Consider the following 23,588-nt stretch of genomic DNA (forward strand, 5'->3'; position numbering starts at 1 on the left):
AATACACTTGGTTTCATACTTGTATATGCTCCCTAATTATATCTTTAATACTTTAGATTACAATGACATGGGTATTGCTCATGAGCCAATGGTATAGGAACTGTTTGCCTTCCAAAGACCTGCACTGGGTAAAGCACTAAGTATTTCTATTCCCTCCCTGCTATACTCACCCATAAGAGACTCCAGAAACAAAACATATGAGATAAGAGGATGAGAGAGAGAGAGAGAAAGAAAGAAACAAAAAACAATTCACATATGCTTCAGTTAAAAAAAAAAAAAACTAGATTACTCACTGCCTACTAAGCTGGCAAGAGAAGAATCAAGATCACTTCCAAGTGCTTTGCTGGCTGCCATCGCAGGACTGGGTGGTACCATTGAGACAGGTGCAGGCTGCCCAGCTGGTGCCATAGTTGGCATCAAAAGATCACCTAGACCATCAAACACTGGAAATCAAATGGACTAGGTTCAGAATAATTGAAAACAAAAAAAGTTCATATGCAAAATTAAAGCAAAACTGTCTTTTGATAAACTATGGAAACAAGTGAATACACAATCTTATAAAAGAAGGCATGTAATTCACACTTTCCATGACTGTAACACCAAGAAGAACATGTCGACATATGTCTACTCATAAAGTATGAAAATACTAATGAACATGAACAAGGATGGAAAAAAATCTGTATAATGTATAGGAATGAGAACACAGACTTTGCAGCCAGAACTGGGCTTCAATTCAGCTGCATGACTCACTGGCTATACGGCTTTAAGAAAATTACTCTCTGAGCTTTTTAGTTTTCTCATCTGTAAATGGGGAAAGTATGACCACGGCTTTGTTATAAATATTAAATTAGGTGATATATGTCATGTGTTTATTATAATGCTTGCTTTATATGAGCACTCAATATTGCCATTGTTGCTCTTATTCAAGAAAATAGCAAAAAGACTTCTAATGTGCTTTATGGTGAAGTCTAAATAATTTACTCTGAAAACCTAAAATGTTTACTTTAAAAATAATTCTTAAATGAGAAAATAATGCATCTCTTAGCTTCCTACAAAATTAGGAAACAAAATAACATCTGATATAACAGTCAGCATCTAGTAATAGGTACCTGAAAAAGTTGATCACATTGTAGAAGTAATAATTTTGATTTTTTTTCTCTCTAATTAGAGCAATCATTTCTGGTTGTAACTCTAAGGGCATAAGTAAATTAAATATTATTTTAAATATCAGGGATCAAATGCATCACTGATGGCTCCTGATCACCAAATAAGTTACTAATTGTTCAGTTCCTAGAATACAGAAAGTCCATTCAAAATGCAGACACATAGCATTTGCATAAGACATTGCTAATATGTTATCTATGTCAAAAACTTTGTAGTTATAAAATTTTATCAAAAATCTATGCATATCTACCACAACAACTACTATACAATAATTTTAAAGTGAAAAAGGATAGCATTCAACTAGGCACTGGCAATAGAAGCAACCAAATTGTCAGGCAGAGGATTTATTTGGGGTGTTTCTGAAACACATTTAATTGCCGAAAACTCACCAATTGAAAATTTGTAGTAAGGACCCAGCATGGGAAGAGTAGAATGGAAGAGAATACAAACAAAATGACAGCAGTGATGAAAGGTTAAAGGCAGGCAAAGAATACTATTTGTGTCTCAACTTCATAAAACTGAGGGCCATGCAGGCTTCAGAAGATGTAAGCAACAGCAGTGGGAGTGTTCACATATTAAAACACTGTACAACAATTTAGTACAAAGTATTTGTTTTTCTTTAACCATCTCTAAACCATGTGCATGTAAGCTCAGGCAAATAGATAGTGTGAGATTAAGTTAGATTTCTGCTAAAAATAAACAGAAACAGAGAAAGGATTGCAGGTTATTCTTATGGATACCAATATGTACTGTAAATTTTAATTTAAGTTACTGAATGATTTATTAATGTTTTATAAACCAAATTATCACTCAATTTTTGCTTATTGTAAATTTCCTGATAGCATACTAACCTTAGGTAGTTTTATTATTATTATTATTACCAGGACACATGAAAAGAATGTTTGAAAGTCACTGCCTCACCTGATGGATCAAAGGAGCTGCTGCTGGAAGTTGAAGGCGTTGTCCCAAAAGCTGCCTCAAAATTGGGCTGTAGCAGGTTATTCTGAGCTGGAGTCACTGGAGACGGGGAAGGGGCCATGAAAGAACCCCCAAATCCTGAAAAAACAGTTCCAGAAAAACATAAGCAGAAATAATATAAAGGTGGGTAAAGCCATAAAAACAGAATTTAAAAAGTTACAGAAAAGTGAAAAGGAATTGATTGCATGTTGATTAGCAGTGAGTGAAACAGAGTAGCTCTGAAAAGTTGTTCAAGCATAATATTTTGATATCTGATATGCATTAATGAGAGATTTAATTAGAAATAAGATAGCACACAAGTATACCCTTATTAAGAGGAAACTATAGCAAGTATATCTATTATTACAGTGGAGTATATAAAACAAAGAAGGTATCACTAGGGTTAAAATTCAGATATTGAAATTTTATGTTTCTTCAAATCATAATATCTGGTTTCAGAAAATGTTTACTGCAAATTATAATAAAATGCAAATACAAATCATAAAAATACACATCAAATCTTTAACATCTATCATGTTAGCCCCACTAGCCCCACTGCTGTTACCACCAGTGCAGATCCCTACAACACTGCTCTCTGGATTCATGAACAGTCATGGAGTGGGATGGCATCCTGTCTCTAGTCTAGATCTCCTCCAATCCAGTCTCCACAGTGCAGCCAGAGTGATCTTTCCAAGTGGAAAATGTTGACAAAGTTACTTCTCCAAAATCTTCTATCAGCTTCCCATAATTTTTCAATTCATATAATTTGAATTCCTTTGGATAGCGATCAGGTCCTTCTGTCTCTACCCACTGGCCCCTGCAGCAAAGCAGGCTGCAGCTGTGATCCGCCACTAGCAGTGTCAGATGCCTGCTCTAGGAGGAATTCCTTGCTCTCACATTGCTACCCACTACCAGCTGCACCCCACCCACATCCCCATATACATGCCGAGTATTCTCAGCACTTGGTACATGGCCCCATGCTACTCTCATTACATGTATTTATCCCCACTGCCCTGACTCCAACCCCAAGATGGCTTTATGAGGCCAGGAACTGTGTCTTCTTTTCATGTTTTTTCCACTAATATCCTGCATAGTGCCTAAAACACTGAATTAATGCTTATTAAATGAAGGACACTTTTGAATATAAAAGGTGAGGACAAATCAAAGACTACTGTAAAGTAATCCAACCTCAGCTTAACTATTTATCCTTTGATGGCTAGAAGCAAAACATTTCTCTCAATCAACAGACAGAAACAGAAGCAGAGATCACTCTGTATTGCTGCTGAACAAAAATATACAACCTGTGAAGGAAGTGATTTCTTAACAAGACACTGGATGATGTTCTGTTATAAAAGAATTTATTACTACCAGAAGTCATTCCTATATACAGCTTAAGTATATATTCCTTTCAAATCCAGCCACATTGTCTCTTTTTCACAAACTGCTTGCCAACACAGTGTTTCAGAAAACATCCTTAAGTTTATATTCCATAGAATCAATATATAATTTTGAAAATGATTTCCACTAAAATTCTCTACTATTTTCTAAAGAAAGTGGCAATGCTGTTTAAGTTATATTATTCCTAGAAATTGACAATGACGTGGGTTTAGGCTTTCCTCATATGTGTATGAAAAAATTTTAATTTGGAAAAAAAGTTACTTATTAGATGATCTTTACAGTTCATGATGGCTACTTTAAGTGATTTTAGTATTTGAATGGCATAAGTATCATGTAACTTTCTTTACTGGAGAAGACATTCTCTAAATCAGTAAGAGCTTAGCCCAGCAAAGGTAGGTTAAAAGTAATTATTTTTGTGAATGTGACCATTTTGATTTTAGGAAGATTGGTAGCTGTATTAATGTTGATTTTTAAAAAACATTATCCTGCACCTCAAGCTGGAGTGTGTCTGGTTAATTTAGGCAACTGTTGCCTAAATTATGTTGTGATTCTCTTTCTATAGGTGAATGTAGAGACAACCTGACTCTTGACTTCTTAAAACTTGGCCACGGAAAGGGCAATTTAGCTTAGAATCACAGCAGATGAGTGTTGGAAAGGGCCTCAGGATCATCTGATTCAGTCCTGTCATCTCATGGCTAGAGGAAATGACTCTAAGAGAAGTGAACACACTGGTAAGCTTCAGCAAAAAGAGGAAAAGGAGTGCATTTACCTAGGACACTCTGCTTAGTGCTATTTCCACTTTATGCTAAGATCACATCTATAGGTGAATAAATAAAGCTGTCCACTGAAAGAAACATAGCGCCTTCTCTAAGAAAATTAAAGGTAAAGCCAACATTGGCCTGGGGTTCACCAAGTGCCAGGCACCGTTCTAGGTTTCCTTTTTTAGGATGAACCATATGAATGACACGAATGACTGATATTTGACTGTTTTGATCCTAGAAAACCAGCAGTTTTAAACGGTTCAATCTAAAACACACGTTAGCTTATCTAATCTTTATAACAACCCCATGAAGTTCAAAGATGAGAAAGCTGAGGTCAGAGATGTTAAATAATTTCTCTAAGGTCATATGAAGGCAAATGGTGGATCCAGGATTCCACACAGGAATTCTCCAGAGTCTGGACTCTTTGCCACTGTACCACACAGCCTCTTTCCCACATCCAGAAAAAATGCTGTAGTGGTAACCTTCCTATACATTTATAAAATTTTCGAGATCTGGCAGGATGACTTTTTCCCATTATACTTGGTTCTTATGAAGTAAGTGCCCTCACAAGCCTAGAATAATTAAACAGCTATTAGGTGATATAAAATGACAAACTGATTACGTCAAAAAATTGCTATAATGAAGAACTAAACAGGAACATTATAGACATTAATGAAGAGTTTGAGGAATTCCTCCTGGTAACTAACTGAAAAGTTTTAAGGCCCTGGAATAGAGTTAATAGGAAAATCTAAACAACTAATCTTTCTATGTGGTTCTAATGTACATTAAGAAAGATGTTTACATGGGTACAGTGGCTAATGTCAGTAATCCCAGCACTTGGGGAGAGGTTGTGGCAGAGGATCATTTAAGGCCAGGAGTTTGAGACCAGCCTGGTCAATATAGCGGACCTCATTTTGTATATATATATAAGCCAGGGGGCATGATGGCACATGCCTGTAGTCCCAGCTGCTCAGGAGGCTGAAGTGGGAGGACTGCTTTAGCTCATCAGTTCTAAAGGCTGCAGTGAGCTATGTTCACACCAGTGCCCTCCAGCTTACGCAACAGAGGGTGACCTTGTTGCTTAAAAAAATAAAAATAAAAACAAAAAGAAAGGTGCTCTATGGAATGGAATTAGAAACAGGGTAAGGCTTTTGTGCTTCCTGTAGTCATATTTGAACTGTCCTACATTATAACTGAAGAGCCAACTGTTTTCAGGTACTCAAGCATCTGTTGACACACTGCTTTTTAATCACAAATGATTAGTCTTATGAATGTATTGTTCTAAACGGGAGTTGCCTAGACACTTAATGAAGTTCTATTGATTCAGATATAACAAATCTGACTGGCATAGTCTACTTGGTCTGTATAACACATCATATCGTTTCAGTTGCAAGAGTACAATCTTTTTTTTTTTTGAGACATCTGTCTCGGTCTGTCACTAGGCTGGAGTGCAATAGCACCATCTCGACTCACTGCAATCTCTGCCTCCTGGGTTCAAGACATTCTCCTGCCTCAGTCTCCCAAGTAGCTGGGATTACAGGTGCATGCCACCACACCCAGGTAGTTTTTGTATTTTTAGTAGTAATGGGGTTTCACCACGTTGGCCAGGATGGTCTCAATCTCCTGACCTCGTGATCCACCCGCCTCAGCCTCCCAAAGTGCTGGGATTATAGGCATGAGCCACTGTGCCTGGCCACAAGAGTACAATTTTAAAACTATTGCTACAGACACTCCCACACAGGATGACAGAATTGATCCTCTGTAGACCTTTACCCTTTAGAAAAAATTTTTACTTTTTAATTCCACACTGGGCATGTTTATATTTTAAATTCAGTTCAAGGACTTCTGTGGCTCATTTTAAGCAATTAATGTGGTTAAGAGAACAAATGCAAAACTACAAAGAGCCTCATAGGCTGGACCATATAGTCCCCTGTCTTTGCAATTAAAGATAGGATGTGAAATACTCTTATACTAGTACAGATTTATGGTGCAGTCACCCTAAAATTGTGTCTATTATGGAAAAACATGGTTGTCCTGCTTGATTCCAACCTCAGATGTTAGGCATATTCCTCAACACACCTAACTTTCTTAACAGTCCATTTTTACCTTTGTCATCCAGTAATCTGCCTCTAGCTTTCAAACATCTATATTTTCAGTTGGTATATTTTGAGCAGAGTTTGACAGCTTTAAGCTTCACTGTATGAAATATTTACTTTTATTATTTAAAAACTTAACTTTCAAGTTTTTATTCAGATGCTACCTGAGATATGGATAATACCTGTATCCTACCAGTAATCTCAATGGCTTGGAGAGAATTACTCATTGTTGCTACTGATTCTCCTCTCTGCTTCCCCCTCCCCCCATTACTCCCTTTCTTCATTATTTTGAGAATGATTTTTCTAGTGTGGCCTCATTGGAAGTTGTCTCCTCCAGAATTTTTTATCATTTCACTATATTGCATGCACCAAACACCTTAAAATTTTTACTCAAGGGGTAGAAGACGACTAAGGCAATATTTCAAGTGCTGTTTAATTCTGGAATTGGTATTATCTGACAGTTCTAGAACTGAATTTGAATAAAGAAGAATAATAGTTTTTATGACAGATAGGTTCATTTTCAAGAGACTATCCACTTAGTCTTTGTTTTCAAGTTTCAAAATACACACCAATTTTTAATAAAGCCTTCTCCTCAATTTTAAAATGGTTCTTAATTTTTAGTTTAAAATCTCTAAAATCATTTTAACATTTAATTATATATTTATTGCCTTATCTTTATGATTCACATGTAAATATATTCCCTCAAAAAAATGTAATCTTAGGCAAGGGGTAAGAGTCCTTAGTCCAGTGACCAACGTAACCTTTGAACAGTCTAAACCTCCCATGACAGTGTCTGCATATTATTATTTTTTCATTCTTTCTCAAAACAGTTTTATTACTAACAGACAATCACAGGATTTTAGAGAATCTGTTTCTCTCTTCTCTCTCTCTGATTCTGATCATATTTGTGGGCTTGTTAACCATGACTAGGCCCATTTATTTATTTATTTTAAAAAAAATCCTCTTAAGTTTCAATAGACTCTGGACTTACCTGATTCTTCCCCCAAATAAACACAGACACAACTATAATACAAATGCTAAGCTTCACTGCAAATTACTATACACAGTGCCCCCAAATATTTGTCCTACTTAATATGCATTAAACAAAAAATGTATGAGAATTGTGAAAACTCAGAAACAGCCAATTGTCAGCTAGGTTACATATATAAATGTGACTGTGGTTTTATATTGTGCTTATTAGCAGAAATTTTTTCATTTTTCATTTTTTTCTTTTATTGTTTTTGGCTAGGAAAGCTGCTCCTAGTTCGTAGGATAGAATTATATTAATATTCCATGATGCTCTTTAGTGAGAACATGACTTTCTTATGCTTTGATACTTGAACAAGTGTGAGAAATATTTTTCTATAAGAAAACAGGGAAGTATGAAAAATTAGCCCCCCAAATTAAGCCCTACAGAAATTAAAAGTAAGTTAAAATTTCTTACACTAGCTTTTTTTTTTTTTTTTTTTTTTTGTAGAGACTAGGGTTTCACCATGTTGGCCAGGCTAGCTCAAACTCCTGACTTCATGTGATCTGCCCATCTCGGCCTCCCAAAGTGGTGGGATTATGATTGTGAGACACTGTGCCAAAACCCTTATATCAGGACATAAGGTGAAATAATAGTTTACACTGTGCCAAATAAATCAGGCACTGACATATGTATACATTAAATTACAAGAATTGTTTTGAAAGCAAATGAGACGTTAAAACTCATCTATACTGATTTACACTGAATATTAATTTATTTAAATAGAAAAGACAGAAGAAAGAAAGTGTACACAATATATAACTTTTCCTATCACTGAAAGAGTCACAAGAAGACGCAGTAGAAGAAATGGAAAGTGTACAGTAAATGAGACCTATGTAGATGATATTGGGTACTTTCATTGCTGATTTTCTCCTTTTTACCCCATTTTAATAAGACTTCAGAATGGACAACACAACTGAATAATTTTATTTTTTGTAAAGTGAACTAACATACTTTTGTTGTACACTTCCCCTGCTGGACCTGTCCATATACCAAGCTGTGCAGTTGTGGCACAGGTATGTGCAGTTACACCTGGCAGCAGGTGACAAACCCCTTCAGGCTTGTTCTAGATGTGTTTTTAGATCTTATTATGGGCCCCAGGGTCAAACCTCTTGGCTCTGTTACTGACCTCTGACTTGGAATTGAATGGGAACACTCCCTTTTCCCACAGGCTTTGGCCTTTCAGCTCCAGTTTCCAGTGTCCTGGGCTCTTCTGGAAACACAGTATCTCAGGTTCTAGCCTTGGAGGGCATAGAGAGGCCACAATGGAGGAGGACCCTGGAGTAGACAGTGTGGCTATGCAGCACTGGAGGTGGTCAACAGTGGCTGACCGCTCTGCCAGGCTCCTGTCTGGTAGGCTTCAAATCCTCATTTGAGATCTTTGGCAGGGGATGGGTTATCCAAGAGAGAAAGAAAGAATTCACAGGTTTCTGTGAAAGGCCAGAGCATTTGATTTTATGGGCCGTTTTAACCTTAATTATAACTTCAAAGCAAAATGTTTGTAATCGCTAATCTCATTTTAAAGTTAACAAGGTCATGATCCCCCAAATAGCTATGAAAACTATGCTATTTCTGTGGCATGTTAAAATCTTATTGCTGAACCCCCAAAATGTGTATGAAGTTTAGTGGTTTAGTAAAAGTTTGAAAGTTTCTGTAGCCAATTTGAAGCTGATATAAGAATATGTAGGCCTGGAGAAAAGCCAGGCAAACGAGCGGTTTATTTCACCAAGTAACCAGCTGTGGTTTGTGCTAAATATACTGCCTCTTACTATCTCTGCAACTTCCAAAGTTCTCAGCAATATCATGGTGGGTCCCTAGTTCTTCAATGTTGAGAAAAATACCTAGTGGTAGTCACTGGTATGAGTGGTTTCAGCACACAAAACTGTCATGTTTGATCAAGGTAGTCTGGAAAGGATGGGAAAGACACTAGAGAACTATTGCCCCTGGGAAAGACTGTTAAATAGCCAGTCTGAATTACTGATGGAAGGAAAGGCTAACAGCTGGGCTATGACTACCTGCTTCAGCTTCCTGAGGAAAGATTTGACCTCAACTCAAACTTCTTACAACTCCAAAGGCTGATGAGAATCCTTTAGGATCCACGAGCTCACTGCAAGCTCCGCCTCCCGAGTTCATGCCATTCTCCTGTCTCAGCCTCCCAAGTAGCTGGGACTACAGGCGCCTGCTAACGTGCCCGGCTAATTTTTTGTATTTTTAGCAGAGATGGGGTTTCACCGTGTTAGCCAAGATGGTCTCAATCTCCTGACCTTGTGATCCGCCCGCCTCGGCCTCCCAAAGTGCTGGGATTACAGGCGTGAGCCACCGCGCCCGGCCTAGCATGGTATTTAAGATGTAAGATTTTAGACATGCATGGCAGCTTCCCAGTGGTGATGTGACCCATGCTCTTGTCAGTCCCTTGTCAACCTTAGGACCAAAATTCATCCCTTGGGGTGACTGTGGAAGGACCTCAGAATCTGCATCTGAGTGAATGAGTGTTCTGTGATACTACTGTTGTGCTTCCTGTTACATATCCTTCTAAGTAAAATCAGAGTAAGATAAGCCAACAATGTCTTGTGAGTTTGACTAATAATCTGAACTTAAACTTACTACTGTGGTCTTGCAACTGGTCTTTCATAATGCTTTGCTTATGAAAATAATAATTTCTAAGTCAAGGCTATCACTAAGCACAACTTTGTCTTGCTCCCAAGGAAGACCAATACTTGGCTTTTACCATTTTTGAGTCCTTGAACTGTTTCCTTTTATCATATATATACTACCTGGGCCACAAGCAGTAATCCTAGGCAAACTGTACCAATCTATTTCACACTATGACCCTGTTGAACTGAGATCACCCCACGTGTTTTCATGTAGAAAAATGATCACTTTGTTTAAAAAAAAAAAAAAAAAAAGTGGTCTATGTAATAGCAGTTTTGACCCAATGGTAGGAGTCTATAACAGTTTCTCGTGGAGTGATTCATATATTATGAAACCTATTTTCAAACATTATGGTACATTTCCCCACAAATTCCTTTAAAAAATGATAGGCATAGACATTCCAAGACAAAAATTGTTACATAAGCATATTACCTTTTAAATAATCTAAAGGAAACATGTTGACTGAAACTAAAGCAGATCTGGAGCATCCAAGAAGCCACAAAGGTGGCTTGTATACAGCTGCAATTTTAAGACTAATTTCATACAGCCCTGAGAAATAATCAAACTTCTATTGTACAATGACTTAATTTTCAATTTCATGTCTTTTAAAATTATTTTTAAAAAATAATTTCAATTTTGTTTCAGATTTGGGGGGCAAGTACAAATTTGTTACATGGGTGTATTATGTGATGCTGAAGTTCAGGGTATGATTGATCCTGTCACCCAAGTAATAAGCATAGTACCCAATATTCAGTTTTTCAGTCTTTTGCCCCCTCCCTCAATTTCATGTCTTGAAAGAAAAAGAGAACATGCACCCTGCAATTTATGTAATTTTTATAATTGTTACTTATAAAAATATATCCAAATTTAATTTCTACAAAATACCATTTTAATTGAATTACCAGCTAGTAGGTCTGCCGATGCTGATGAACTAGAAGCAGCCTGAGATGCAGGTTGGGGTTCAGAAGCACTACTTCCAAACGCATCTATCCATTATCCATTGTGCAGCAGAAAAGTAAGAAAGCGTAAAAAGTAAGTACAGTAAGTAATTTAAGTATTATGTAGAGAAATGAGAAATGCAGAGACATGACAGTGTACAGTGAGCTTGTCTTTTGTGGGTGTGTGAAATGATCACATGAATTGAATTATGCTCTGACAGAGGTATTCTCTCAAAAAGAGTTCTAAAATATTAACAAGTAAAGGGAATTCTTTTTTTTTTTTTAAGAATAAAATTTTTAGGCCAAACCCTGTCATCTGTCAAAACAGAAGCAAGGTTTTAAACTTTTCACCTAAAGGTATTAAAACAGAATTTTTCAATTTAAAATTATATTAAATGTTTAAAAAATTAATAGACTTAATTCAAGGAGCAGCAATATTATTTGTACCTACGTGTCAAGGTTTAGTGTTTATTTGACACAAGTCTTGAGCCCCCAAATGTCAGATACTACAACATCTTTGTATTCCTCATGTACCCATCACGGAAAGTCCACGATGCTTTAATGTACAGGAGGTACTCAACGTGGGTTAAGCTTTCTAAGGATGGTATTTAAGCTCAAGAGTTAATTCAGTACATCTTTCTGCCCTCAGATAACATATAAAGGCAGAGGGAAATATATTCAGTTTTAACTGGCTTATTTTAATTTCTAAATTATCTATTAATAGGTCATGTTTATTTGGCTTTTAGGAACTTAAAGATGTTGATTTAGCCAACAGATCAGGATCACCAAAGAACAGTAAAAGGAAATTCCAGTCAGGTAATTCTACATTAGGATGAACAAAATGTTGAAAACATCGAGTGAAAAATTATGTGTTTTGTTAGGTCATGCACTGAAAATTATGATGAAATGATGAGGATGAAGATGATGATGGCAAAGAAATGAAAATGATCTTAAAAACTTAACTTTACATTTAAGAGATAGAAGTTTATATAGCCTAAAGAAAAAGATGATGAAATATAGTAAAATAGATCTAAAACTTATTCTGAAGAAAAAAAAATTCCTAAGTGTTGATGGAGGAGAAATACGCACCCCCAAAAAGGTCTATGACACCTGAAGAATCCACCTTTGCTGGCGAGGCAGTGGTTGCAGGAGATGGTGCTGCAAATGCATCCACTGCAGTGAGGCACAGACAGGAAAAAGTGCATGTCACCCAAGGGAAAAGAAAACCATGAGCCTTGACAAATGGCATCTTGGGATTTCATGGTTCACTCCAGGCAGAAAGACTGTAGACAATCTTAACAGTTAAGGAAAAGCAAACGGATTTTAAAATACACACTCTCCAGAACAAAATAAAATTTTGATTCCTTGAGGTCAGAGGTTTCAGTGTGAAAAAAATTTTCACTAGCCTTAGATTTGAAATATTAACCCTCATCAGTTGATGATGGTACCAAGAGTGAGTTTTTCTTTTCCAATAAATTTTAAATTTAAAAGAACTCAAGAAAAACCTACATGTCATATCCTTCTCTCCATGCATTACTCCCACAAGACATCTCTGAAGGCCTGACCTTGGCAAAGCACTCACCGGATAAGAGGTCAGCAGTGAGAGAACTCTCAGGCACAGGAGAGGCCCCTTGTGGTGGAGAGGAGAAAGCATCTTCCAAAAGTGAAACAAACCAAAACCAAGCAGAGGTAAGTAGTAGAAAGCTGAAATCAAAGTCAAAAATCTAACAAATGCATTATCACAGGTGAGTACTAACAGCTTAATCAGGAAAACATCTAAGAAACTAAAGTGAAAACAAAGGGTTTCTTTGGTTTTACCTGTACCAAACAGGTCTATGCTAGGAGCAGCATCTGGCTTAGGCGCTGCAGCAACTTCAGGAGCGGACTCAAATAAATCTAAGACCAAGAACACACATGCCTTTACTCAACTTGAACAATAAGCCTGACACAGCATCACTTCCTAGACCTGAATTAGCACTTTGCAGAACTCTGAATTAAGCAGCAAATGGTTTCTAGAGAACCATTTAATTACACAGTCTTCATGCAGTACATCTCAAGGACCAGAATTCAATCCACTAGATGGAAAGAAGTCGACAACAATAAAAAATTACCACCAAAGATATCTAGAGTAGGAGGAGCAGTGGTGGCGGTGGCAGCGGAGGTGGTGGTAGTGGTGGTGGCAGCGGCGGTGGCAGCGGTAGTGGCAGCAGCAGCAGCTGCAACGGCAGGAGCAGGAGAAGGAGCAGTTGCGGGAACCGGAGGGGCTGTGCTAGCTGTAGGGGTAACTACAGGAACACTGGTCTCAGGTGGCTTCATTGCAAAGAGGTCCAGCTCAGGTGCAGCCTCTGCACTACCTTCAGACGGGGCAAAGGGGTCTTTTGGAAAGGAAAGTGGAGACACACACAGCATCAGTAAGGAAAGACACAACAGACAGCGTCATAACTATGGCAAGAGACATCCTATACAGATATTTACACACTAGCTAGGTGTGAGGCTCCTTGGATTTAACTGCTATCCTATTGGCAGGGGTGAGTGATTAGGATGTTTTTCTAAAGAAAAGGGGAAACTTAGTAGGTACCACAAGTTAGCAAACTAAAGCACTTTGCAAAGTGCTGTAAGATTAACCTACAGTCTAGGATCAGAGATTGCTATCCCTCAAATCTTCACTTAATTTGGTCAATCTGGTAGCTTTGAAAATCATTAAAACATGCCAATATATTTGAACTCAATGTTACAAAAGAGTACAATATAGCATTAGAAAAAAAAACATTAAGACAGCATACTTGCACTGACAAAAATTGTCAATCTTAAGAAATTGTCAATTTTAATAAGTATGTACTTCATTGTCTTAATGTTTTAAATGCTGGCATTGTTTATTCAGTTATGATGAATGATACTTTATACTCAGAAAAAAATAAAATTAGAAAAACATATGGCCACTTCTAACTATGGGGGTTTTACATTAGGACAGAAAAATAACAGACTGGCTAATGACTTTAAACCCACCATTTCCTGAACATGCATCAAGTGCTGCTGCTACAGGGGTTGGGGTAGCTGGTGCGGCGGCCCCTTCGGATGCTGCAGGGGCCTCCCCAGGAGAAGCTGCAAAGGCATCTTGGGCGCAGTTTTTAAAACAATAGAAATTAAAAGAATAAAAAGAGAAGAAAATATAGTAAAAGAACCAAGTTAAATTGTGAAGAAGGCTCCCTTATACAACATGAATTTTTAAAAACACATTTTTATGGCTCATGCACTGTTGGTGGTCACAAAACAATTATTCTTTGCACACCTTCATGTTAGTTAACATGCAAGTGATATAGTGTTGATACTGCTGAGGTCTAATAGGATCCAAAAGGTAATGAGATTCTCATTGTATAAGGGCTCTGAGAAGCATGTTTTATGTATCATTAGAAATGGATGTAAAAATTAAAACAAAAAATATTTTTATTATGTAATTTAAGACATTAAACTTTCATGTCCAGGTAATACTGACTCACTGTGTTATTAAAATGTCCCTGTCTCATAGTTTCTAGCAAACATAATATCTTCTTTAATGCCAACAAAATTAAATATACAATGGCAATGTAAATAATTCTAGTTTTAAGACTTTTTATAATCTAGTACAGGCAAAATTACAGTGTTAACATGAAAGGTTTACTAAGCATTCTTAAATGTTAAATCTTCACTATCCTTGAAAAGCATTTTCAAACATAACCAATGTCTTATTTTAAAGACATAAAGAGATAAAAATAGGGTATGATACCATAAAGCAATTACATTTTTCAAGTTATTCGAAAAATAATTTATTTTCAACAGATTAAAACTAGAGTTTCACATTTTAAGACTATAAGCATATTATTACTTATAGTAGAATATCATTAACATACAAGCAGCCACAGTTCATAAATCCCCAATTTACAAATGGTTCATGTGTACAAATGCTTCCCAGTGTGTTTCTACCAACAAACAATGTTAGCTAAGGTAAAAAGTCCTTGAGCTTGCATACAGATACTATAGTTTCAAAAGTACAGAAGGAATCAAGCCATGATACACATGACAGGCTTAGGATAAGAAAACCCTGGAGAGCGAGACCAGCACCCACCTAGAACCTGTCACTTACCTGCTAAACTTCCCATCCCCAAGTACGTCTTCCGCAGTATCTACCCATGTTTCCTGGAACACTGTTCCTTCAGTCATGAAAATAACTTGTCATATATACTTGGGGAGTGCTACACAGTATATGCTCTTCCTTGGTGATTTACTTGGTATATTAGGCTCTAGGACATGCTACTGTCAAGATACTTGTTTCTTAGTTTGACCTGGCATGTCCCAAACTGAGTATGAAACACTTTTTAGTAATGCAGAGTTCTAGTTTTATGCAGAATAATAAACATTAAACTAGATACTTGCTTGGGTTAAAAGGCCCTTTACCAAATCACAGATATCTCTAGAAGGGACAACAGGACATCAGTTGTTCATATCTTATGGATTAATCTGATCTGATTGTTCCTCTTGGTTATACTGAGGAAATATATTTCAACTTATTTATTATTAGAGACAGAATCTTGCTCTGTTGCCCAGGCTGGAGTGCAGCAGCACTGTCACAGCTCACTATAGCTTTGAACTACTAGGCTCAAGTGATCCTCTGGCCTCAGCCTCCTCAAGTACTGAGATTACAGGCCTAGGGCACTATGCCCGGCCATGAATATATGTTTTGAGTGTCAGGTCAGCTGAGAGGCCAAATTAATAAAACTAAAGAAAGAAGAATACATCAAGGGATAGGGTAGGCATACTTTCTAAATGCCATGTTAAGGATACTATACTTGAGGACTTAGGGCAACACACCCCCTAAGAGTGGGGCAGAAGAATATAAGAGAAGTATGAAGAGATTTTGGGAGGGCTGTAAATATTTTGCCATGAGTCAGGTTAGTTGTTTTCTTTTTTTTCGTTCCTATAAAATTTGGAACCGAGGCCAATAATACTGCAAAGAGTAGAAACACATAGCAGTCATATATATTGCCATTATTAAACTTAATTTCTGTAGCCATCTTGTGATTTAGGTTCTACTGTCTCCATTCTGCAGATAACAGAACCAAAGCTCAAAGCGTGTGTGTTCTCATCACAAAAAATAAGTGAGGCAATGTATATATGTTGATTAGCTCAACTTAGCCATTCCACAATGTATACATACTTTAAAACATCATGTTATACGTGATATATATATATATTTATATATACATATACTTTTTCAATTAAAAATTATTATTTTTTAAAAGTCTGATTACTAAAGTTACACAGCAAGAAAATGGCAGAGTTAGGATCTGGCTCAGAGCTGTCTGACTGAGCTTTGTGTGTTTAGCCACTGTACTGCATTTTTTATGAAATATGCCTCATTCTACTATATTACTCCCTTCTTTATAATTGAATAAACATCAGTTACATTAGTGCCAGGGATCAAATAGATATTTATGGGCTGACCCCTTTAGGTTATCACTTATGTGTAAGGAGATAAAGCCCATATTGTTATAGCTACATCCTTAGAAGAGGGTTTTAAAAAATCCCCTTGTCAGCAAGATATCTCCTTTTAATGCTTCTCTTGTTACTTGAAACTAAATATTATCAACTTAATTCATCTACACCTGTCAGAATTTTTCTTAAAGGTAGGAGCTGCAGCTGCTCCCACCCCCAGCTGTTTGAATCTTCCTAGCCCCAAAGGAAACATGAATGAGTGTCCAGATGGTACCAGGCCCAATCACTGTCTGACTGCAGCCACAAAAGGGACCTTGAGTGAGAATTGCCCAGCTGAGCTCAGTCAGCCACCAGAACTGTGAGAGATAAAATTTGAATTTGTTAAAAAACAAATGAAACTTTTTTTAATATCTAGTTTTTTCATTACAAATGGCAGCATTATCTTTCCAGTATTGTAAACTAAAGCTATTTCCAGTTTAGTTCTCTTTTTCATGTTACCCATTTGCAGTTAATTTCTACATTCTGTCAGTTTTTCAACCAGTGCTATTTCTTAGAAATGCATGCTCCTGCTGTTCGCTATTCTTCAATTATAGACTCAGTCTAGGCCTTAACCCATAAACTGATCTGACTGCTGCAGACTAGTCTTTTTTTCCCTTCTAGCACTCTAAGAAAGAATTTTCCTCTCAAACTTTTTATCATGTGACTACCTCTCTCATGAGAACTGTTGTTTTCCCCCAGGCTGACCTTTTCTCGCCATTTACTTTGGGCACATAAGCCATCTTAAATCACACACTCAGCACAAAGGTTCCAATTGTTCTCAACAGCCCAAATGTCACATTCTGGTTCCTCTTTGTCCCCAAAGGTCCCAGGTTATATGGCTCTTACATGAAATCTAGTTGAAAGTGTTTAAGTATTGGTTTTAAGGAAGGTTGGTGAACTTAGTTCTTTGACCAACATATACCCAATGTGATCAGGGTTTTGAGGTAAGTTCTTTGGTTTTCCAGCCGCCACCTGGTTTAATGTTTGCAGACTACTAACCTCATGAAGGTTTGCTCACAAATTGACACAGCTGATTGAAAGAGTATCCTTGTTGGTGTGCAGAGGAATTAGCATCAATTTAGCATTCTAGTGTTTAGAAAAACCCTGTGTTCTTCAAATCAATGTGCTATTGTTGGTAAAATTTGCATCAACATAAAATAGGTTATTTTTAAGGATTTTATCTTTTATTTTTGTCAATATTTATAAATTTTACTAAATTTTTAAAGCATAACACTGCCTTGCAATCCTGTTCTGCATGATCATAAAAAGATCTCATTTCTTAAAAGTTCATTTTAAAAAATGAAGCATTTAATAAATATAATGTACTGACAAAAATTTTTTAATGACTTACATGAACCACTTACATTGAAAGGACTAAAACATTATTTGTGTATCAATCAGAATATTTCTTTTAAAAAATAACAGAAATTTATTATTTTCAAAATTTATAATTTAAATATAGTACTAAAATACATTAACAGTTTTAATATGTCATAGAGATGAAATTAAATAGCCATCTTTCTGAAATTAAAATCTATTAAGCTTTCTTTCTAAAGAAATCTACTTAGTTGCTATACATATTGCATAGGACCTCAAAAAGGCATGTTTTAAAGTTGTAAAGTTATGCTGTGTTAAACAAAACATAACTGTTTTTCTAATTATTCTAGAGTTCTACTACTTGTCAATTGTAGAGAGACAAAGTATTTAAAAAATGGTCACACAAAATGGCCAAAAAAATTAAATCTCTGAATAATTTCTTAAAAACCAATGAAGGGCATGAAAGAAATTACAGAAAATCACTGAAAATCACAAAACAGATAATGACATATATAGACTCCTGAACATAAAGGATGGAGATTTTATAGCTATCAGAAGCCAGGAGACAGTTTATAGAACTATACAGATCAATAGAATAATTATGATGTGATTTTCAGATGTAATTGTCATTGTACACTCATTTCTCAGCTAGATGACTGGAAAGGATATTGATAAAATCACAAGAACAGTCTCATTCTTTGGCAGTAAGTTACATGATTCTCTGCAGTACTCCTCCTTTAAGCTTATATTTAAAGCTATAAAGAATGCCATCATGAAAATTTTCTAAACACACAGGTTTTTCTACTTGATGAATATAGTCAAAGCAGAAATAAATGAACAAAAACAGCATAATGGTACAAAGAATATTTCAAAGAAATATCTTTAGTCTTTATTATTCTAGATGGCTATGCAGGAAGTGAGATAGACTTGATTGATTTCTTTGAGGTAATCAGCTCCTTATAAGTGGACTGAAAACAAAAATCTAAACAGCTAAGGTGTAGAAATGTTTCAGCACAAAATTATTATGCATCCTGTCCATATTTTCCTAACTTTTTTTTTTTTCTGTTAAGATAAGCCTATGAGAAACCACCCATAGCCACACCAATAACAGAGGGTAGGGGAAGGATAAATTTTAAATTAAAACATTTATTAAGTGTATTACCTATTATTATTATGGAACTTTCAAGCTAGAAAGACCTTAGAGATATTCTAGACCAAGTTTCCAATTGTATAGATGGGAGAACTGAGGCCAAAGGAGGTCAAGAGGCTTACCTTAAGTCAGGCCTAAACAACTTTGACAAACTCTATTTCCCACCTGATTTAGATTTGTGGAAGGAAGAGGAAGTTGATTTTATAAATGTAAGCTAAAATTAAAATTTTTGATTTCAAAGGATATAGGGGCATAAATGAAAACCTAACCCTCTATAGTGGGTGACTCTTTTTAATTTAATTTTATTTTTGAGACAGGGCCTTGCTCTGTCACTCAGGCTAAATTGCAATGGCATGATCATGGCTCACTGTAACCTCCACCTCCTGGGCTCAAGCAATCCTTCTGCCTCAGCCTCCCAAGTAGCGGGGACTACAGGTGTGCACCACCACAACTGGCTAGTTTTTAATTATTTTGCAGAGATAGGGTCTCATTATATTGCCCAGGTTGGTCTCAAACTCCTGAGCTCAAGCAATTTTTCTATCTTGGCCCCCCAAAGTACTAGTATTACAGACGTGAGCCACTGCGCCAGACCATAGGTGACTCTTTATTCAAGGGTCTGCAATCCTTTCTCTCCTACTCTTTTACAAACAGGTTCCTCCTGTAATAGGAATGACAGTACAGCAAGGCAGCAGAAAATGTCTTTTGTGTAGCAGTGGCAACAACGATGTGTCTAGTGGAGTGCTCCTTGTCTTGGATGATGTTGGCCAACCTTAGAGACTGGAGCATGGCATGTAGCAGAGTGGTAGGTGACAGTGTGTTAAATGTATGTTTCCAGGGGTACATATTGATTACACCAAAGCCTGCCAAATCTCTCCTGCTCTCACCATTTTCTTCCTCCAATTTCTTTACCATATTCTCAAAATGCCCTGGGAAAGATGTTATATGGTAATGAAGATATACAAAACTATAATGACTATAACATCACTTGATGTATGTGTTTGATGTAAGAACTTCTTTAGGTGTGGACATTAGCACCACACAGATGGGGATACATATATGAATATATGGCTTCACATGGCTCATCAGGTCCGGGCATATTATACTGGCAGAGTCCAAGATATTTTAGTGGGTCAGAATTTACATTTCCATGGAAAGCATATTTTTAGACAATCATTTCAAAGACTGACTTAAATCTGTTTTCAATCAGCCTTTCAAGTGCTACTTCAGATGTTTTCTCAGAGTTCCAAAACCACAGATGATCCAAGTTTTTATTTGGACAGGACAAGCTTAAAGCTCTAAAAACAGGCACATCCCTAAACTCTCTTCAGAGGCTTCCAAACCTGAATTACTCTTATTTTTTGCCCTAAATATTAAGAAATAACTTAGGCCAGTATTGCTCCTCCTACATTCCCCAAATATTCTCTGGGCTAGTTCTAATCTGACCAAAAAGCTAAATAAACCTAAAGGTGACAGAGAGCTTTGGTACCACTTTTACACAGACACTGGAGAGCAGGAACATAAAGGCAGGAGTTCTGAAGGTAGCAACATGATTTCTAATGTTAAAAAACCTGAAAATCAAATAGGCCAGATACATTGAAATCTCTGCTATAAAACTACTAAAATTAAGTGAAGAGAAAGTTGATGAATTAAGTGAAGATAAATATACATAAACATTGAAAAAGTACTTAAACACTCTGACATGCTGTTACATAACGTAAAAAAATTTAAAGACCTTAACTCCCAAGTAATTTTAGCAATCCTGAAAGGAACATGAAAATAGTGGCGAGACTAACTAACCTCCAAAGAGATCCACTTCAGCAGTGACAGCAGTAACAGTTGTAGTAGTGGAGGCAGAAGCTGAGGCAGTTGCAATTTCAGCAGTTGTAGTAGGAGGGGTAGGTTCTGGTGCAAATGGATCTGAAATCTGTGCTTCAGAGGGAACAGAGGAAAGTGCAGCCAAAGAATCTATATTTCACCAGAGACAGAGAGCAAATGGAGAGAAGAAAAGCAAAGGACAAAAGATATACCAGACTCCAAATGATCAAAATGAGGCCAGTTGTTACACACAGAAGTCTGTCAAAATGGAAGTTTAAAAACAAAGCTTTACTCACCCTCTCCCAAAAGGTCTACCGATGTCCATTACATGGCAGCATATGAATAAATAAGAGCTAAAGTTGAAACATGCAACCATACCAATGTCCAAGCCAGATAAGGCACTAACTAAAAAAAACCTTAGCTTTATGTGTCTTTTACACCATTTGTCATTAAAAACATAAATATACTACCTATTATCATGGAACTGTCAAACTAGATGGGACCTAGAGATCCTCTAGACCAAGTTTCACCTATAGACATGTACCCCAGATTTTATTAACAAGCAAATGGGTCACAAAACTACTTGTGCTGTAGCTAACCTTATACATGAAGATATCAAAGTCATATGATCACATAATATTGATGAGCTTTCAAATACATGTTGGTAAATAATTTTAATTCTAATAAATTCTGGCAGTAATCCCATATTTCTCAAAAAAGTAGAAATTTCACTTTAAGCATATATAAAAAGAAACTGTTTTCCCATGTTTAAAATATACAGACACACAACACACACTTATTTGTGCTTCTGCAACATGAATTTACCATGAAAAAAATAAATAAATAAAACACTCTCTCTATTATGGAGCCAAAGATGAGGATTTAAAAAATCCTCTGTATTCTTTCAGCCGATTGGGTTCATCGCCAGCCTGTAGAAATGCCAAATTTTACATGCACAATTTAAATTAAATTTACTAAAATGAATTTGCCAAAATTTGGTTGCTTTACACCAACAGGAAAAAAAATGCTATCATTACAATATGTCCCCTCAAATAAAAATGTGTGTTAGTACCTAAAACCTCCAAGAAAAATTTAGAGACATCTGAAGTGGCTATGATCCTTAGAAATGAGACCATCCAATTAGGCTTATAGACTTTTAGAGTTTATAATTTACTGCCTAGTTATACAGAATTCAAATATGCTTCAATAATAGAAGTGGCTTGATCTTATCAAACAAGATTGAGAAAACAATTTTTTATTTTTGCTTAGTCAAACGAACAAACACATATCTGTTACAATTTAGCATCACCTTTAACCATGACTGGGTATCTACTGGCCAAATTATAGAAGTTTATTTCAATTTCTTAAAGTCTTATAATTTTTACTATTTTGCTTAGAAATTAGAGAATTTCTTTATTAGCATTTCCCCGCAAAGCTGACTTTTCTATTGCTATGAAATGTTGCAGTTGTAGATGTTTTGTTGAGGCAAAGTGCTGTCTAATCATCAAAAGATGAACATCAGGCCCTATAAGGTGCCTTTGTACTAATTATAAAAACATACTCCCTGGGGCAAGGGGAGGGAAAGCATTAGGACAAATACCTAATGCATGCAGGGCTGAAAACCTAGATGACAGGTTGATAGGTGCAGCAAACACCATGGCACATGTATACCTATGTAACAAACATTCTGCACATGTATCCCAGAATCTAAAGTTAAAAAAATAGAAATAAGAAAATTTACATGGTTTTCACATATTTATCATTTTAAACAGGTTAAAGATAGTACCTTTCTTGTGTAAGTGTAGTGATGACCAGCATAGTACTTGTCACAGAAGGAGCACTCAATCACTACTAGCTTTCATTGTAACTTGAGAACTATCTTAGTTTTTATTTTAAAACGAATCTTATGTGTTTATCAAAAAAACTTTAACCTTATATAGTCATTTAAAATAATTGAAAAAAGCATAAAAATATGCTTTAAAAATCAAACTACTATGGAAACTGCTTTACCCCAAATTTTGGCCCATTAGCTTGCCTATTGGGACAATTGATGTTTAGCCATGTGAACAGACCCCATTTTGTCAGAAATATAATGTGGATCCAACTGCCTTTTTGGTGTTTTTTTTTTTTCTTTTTTTGAGAAAGGATCTCACTATGTTACTCAGGCTGGACTCTCAACTACTGGGCTTAAGTGAAATTCTCATCTCAGCCTCCTCAGAAGCTACATGCATGAGCCACTGTACCCAGTTTTTTAAATCCAACTGTCTTTGGTAAACCAGTGAGTTTGTTTTACTGTTTTATGGTTAAAATTTGAAAATAAAATAAAAGCTATATTCTAAAATAAAAGCTATAATATCTTAAAAAGAAAAAACAGGTACTCTCTGTAGTGAGACAGATTAGAAAAAGTAAAGCATCTCTTTCTCAAGGATAATGAGACAGGCTCACAGCCTGGCTACAGAGTTCTGGCTGGATTTCAGCTTCCTTGCCCTGCCTTTGAGCAATGCACGATCTACATGTCCATATAGTACAGCCCTGGCTAAAACCATACTGCTCTGCTTTCTCTTTTTATGTCTAATGATATTTTAATGTTTCAATCATCAATAGTTACATATTTCTAACTAGTAAAGGCTAAAATGTATCCTAATGAAATTGGTTATTACAATCAATTCCTTACAATATTATGTGTCTTAGCAAAAAGTATTTAGAGATGAATATGAATAAAAATGTTATACTGCAATTCAACAAAATTTCACCTTTTATTTTTATTTTTTCCTTTTATTTATTTGGCATTCTTCTTTTGGTGTC

General features: G+C 36.2%; 1 protein-coding gene across 6 annotated transcripts in view; it reads right to left on the bottom strand.

The window, feature by feature from the left end:
• SNAP91 (synaptosomal-associated protein, 91kDa) overlaps positions 1 to 23,588 on the bottom strand; it is a 168,701-nt gene that overhangs the window by 25,868 nt on the left and 119,245 nt on the right. For 3 of the 6 annotated variants that reach the window (XM_011953480.1, XM_011953478.1, XM_011953479.1), the window contains exons 15-24: positions 21,080 to 21,094; positions 20,766 to 20,933; positions 14,000 to 14,107; positions 13,105 to 13,368; positions 12,812 to 12,889; positions 12,576 to 12,647; positions 12,083 to 12,166; positions 10,958 to 11,041; positions 2,086 to 2,220; positions 294 to 443 (exon numbers count right to left, since the gene is read on the bottom strand). In XM_011953480.1, the coding sequence (XP_011808870.1) occupies positions 294 to 443; positions 2,086 to 2,220; positions 10,958 to 11,041; positions 12,083 to 12,166; positions 12,576 to 12,647; positions 12,812 to 12,889; positions 13,105 to 13,368; positions 14,000 to 14,107; positions 20,766 to 20,933; positions 21,080 to 21,094 (1,158 nt within the window). The remainder of the gene's footprint in view (positions 1 to 293; positions 444 to 2,085; positions 2,221 to 10,957; positions 11,042 to 12,082; positions 12,167 to 12,575; positions 12,648 to 12,811; positions 12,890 to 13,104; positions 13,369 to 13,999; positions 14,108 to 20,765; positions 20,934 to 21,079; positions 21,095 to 23,588) is intronic. The other 3 variants (XM_011953482.1, XM_011953481.1, XM_011953483.1) reach the window with 3 other exon arrangements.

The sequence above is a fragment of the Colobus angolensis genome, unplaced genomic scaffold, assembly GCF_000951035.1.
Source record: "Colobus angolensis palliatus isolate OR3802 unplaced genomic scaffold, Cang.pa_1.0 Scaffold362, whole genome shotgun sequence".
Classification (NCBI taxonomy): domain Eukaryota; kingdom Metazoa; phylum Chordata; class Mammalia; order Primates; family Cercopithecidae; genus Colobus; species Colobus angolensis.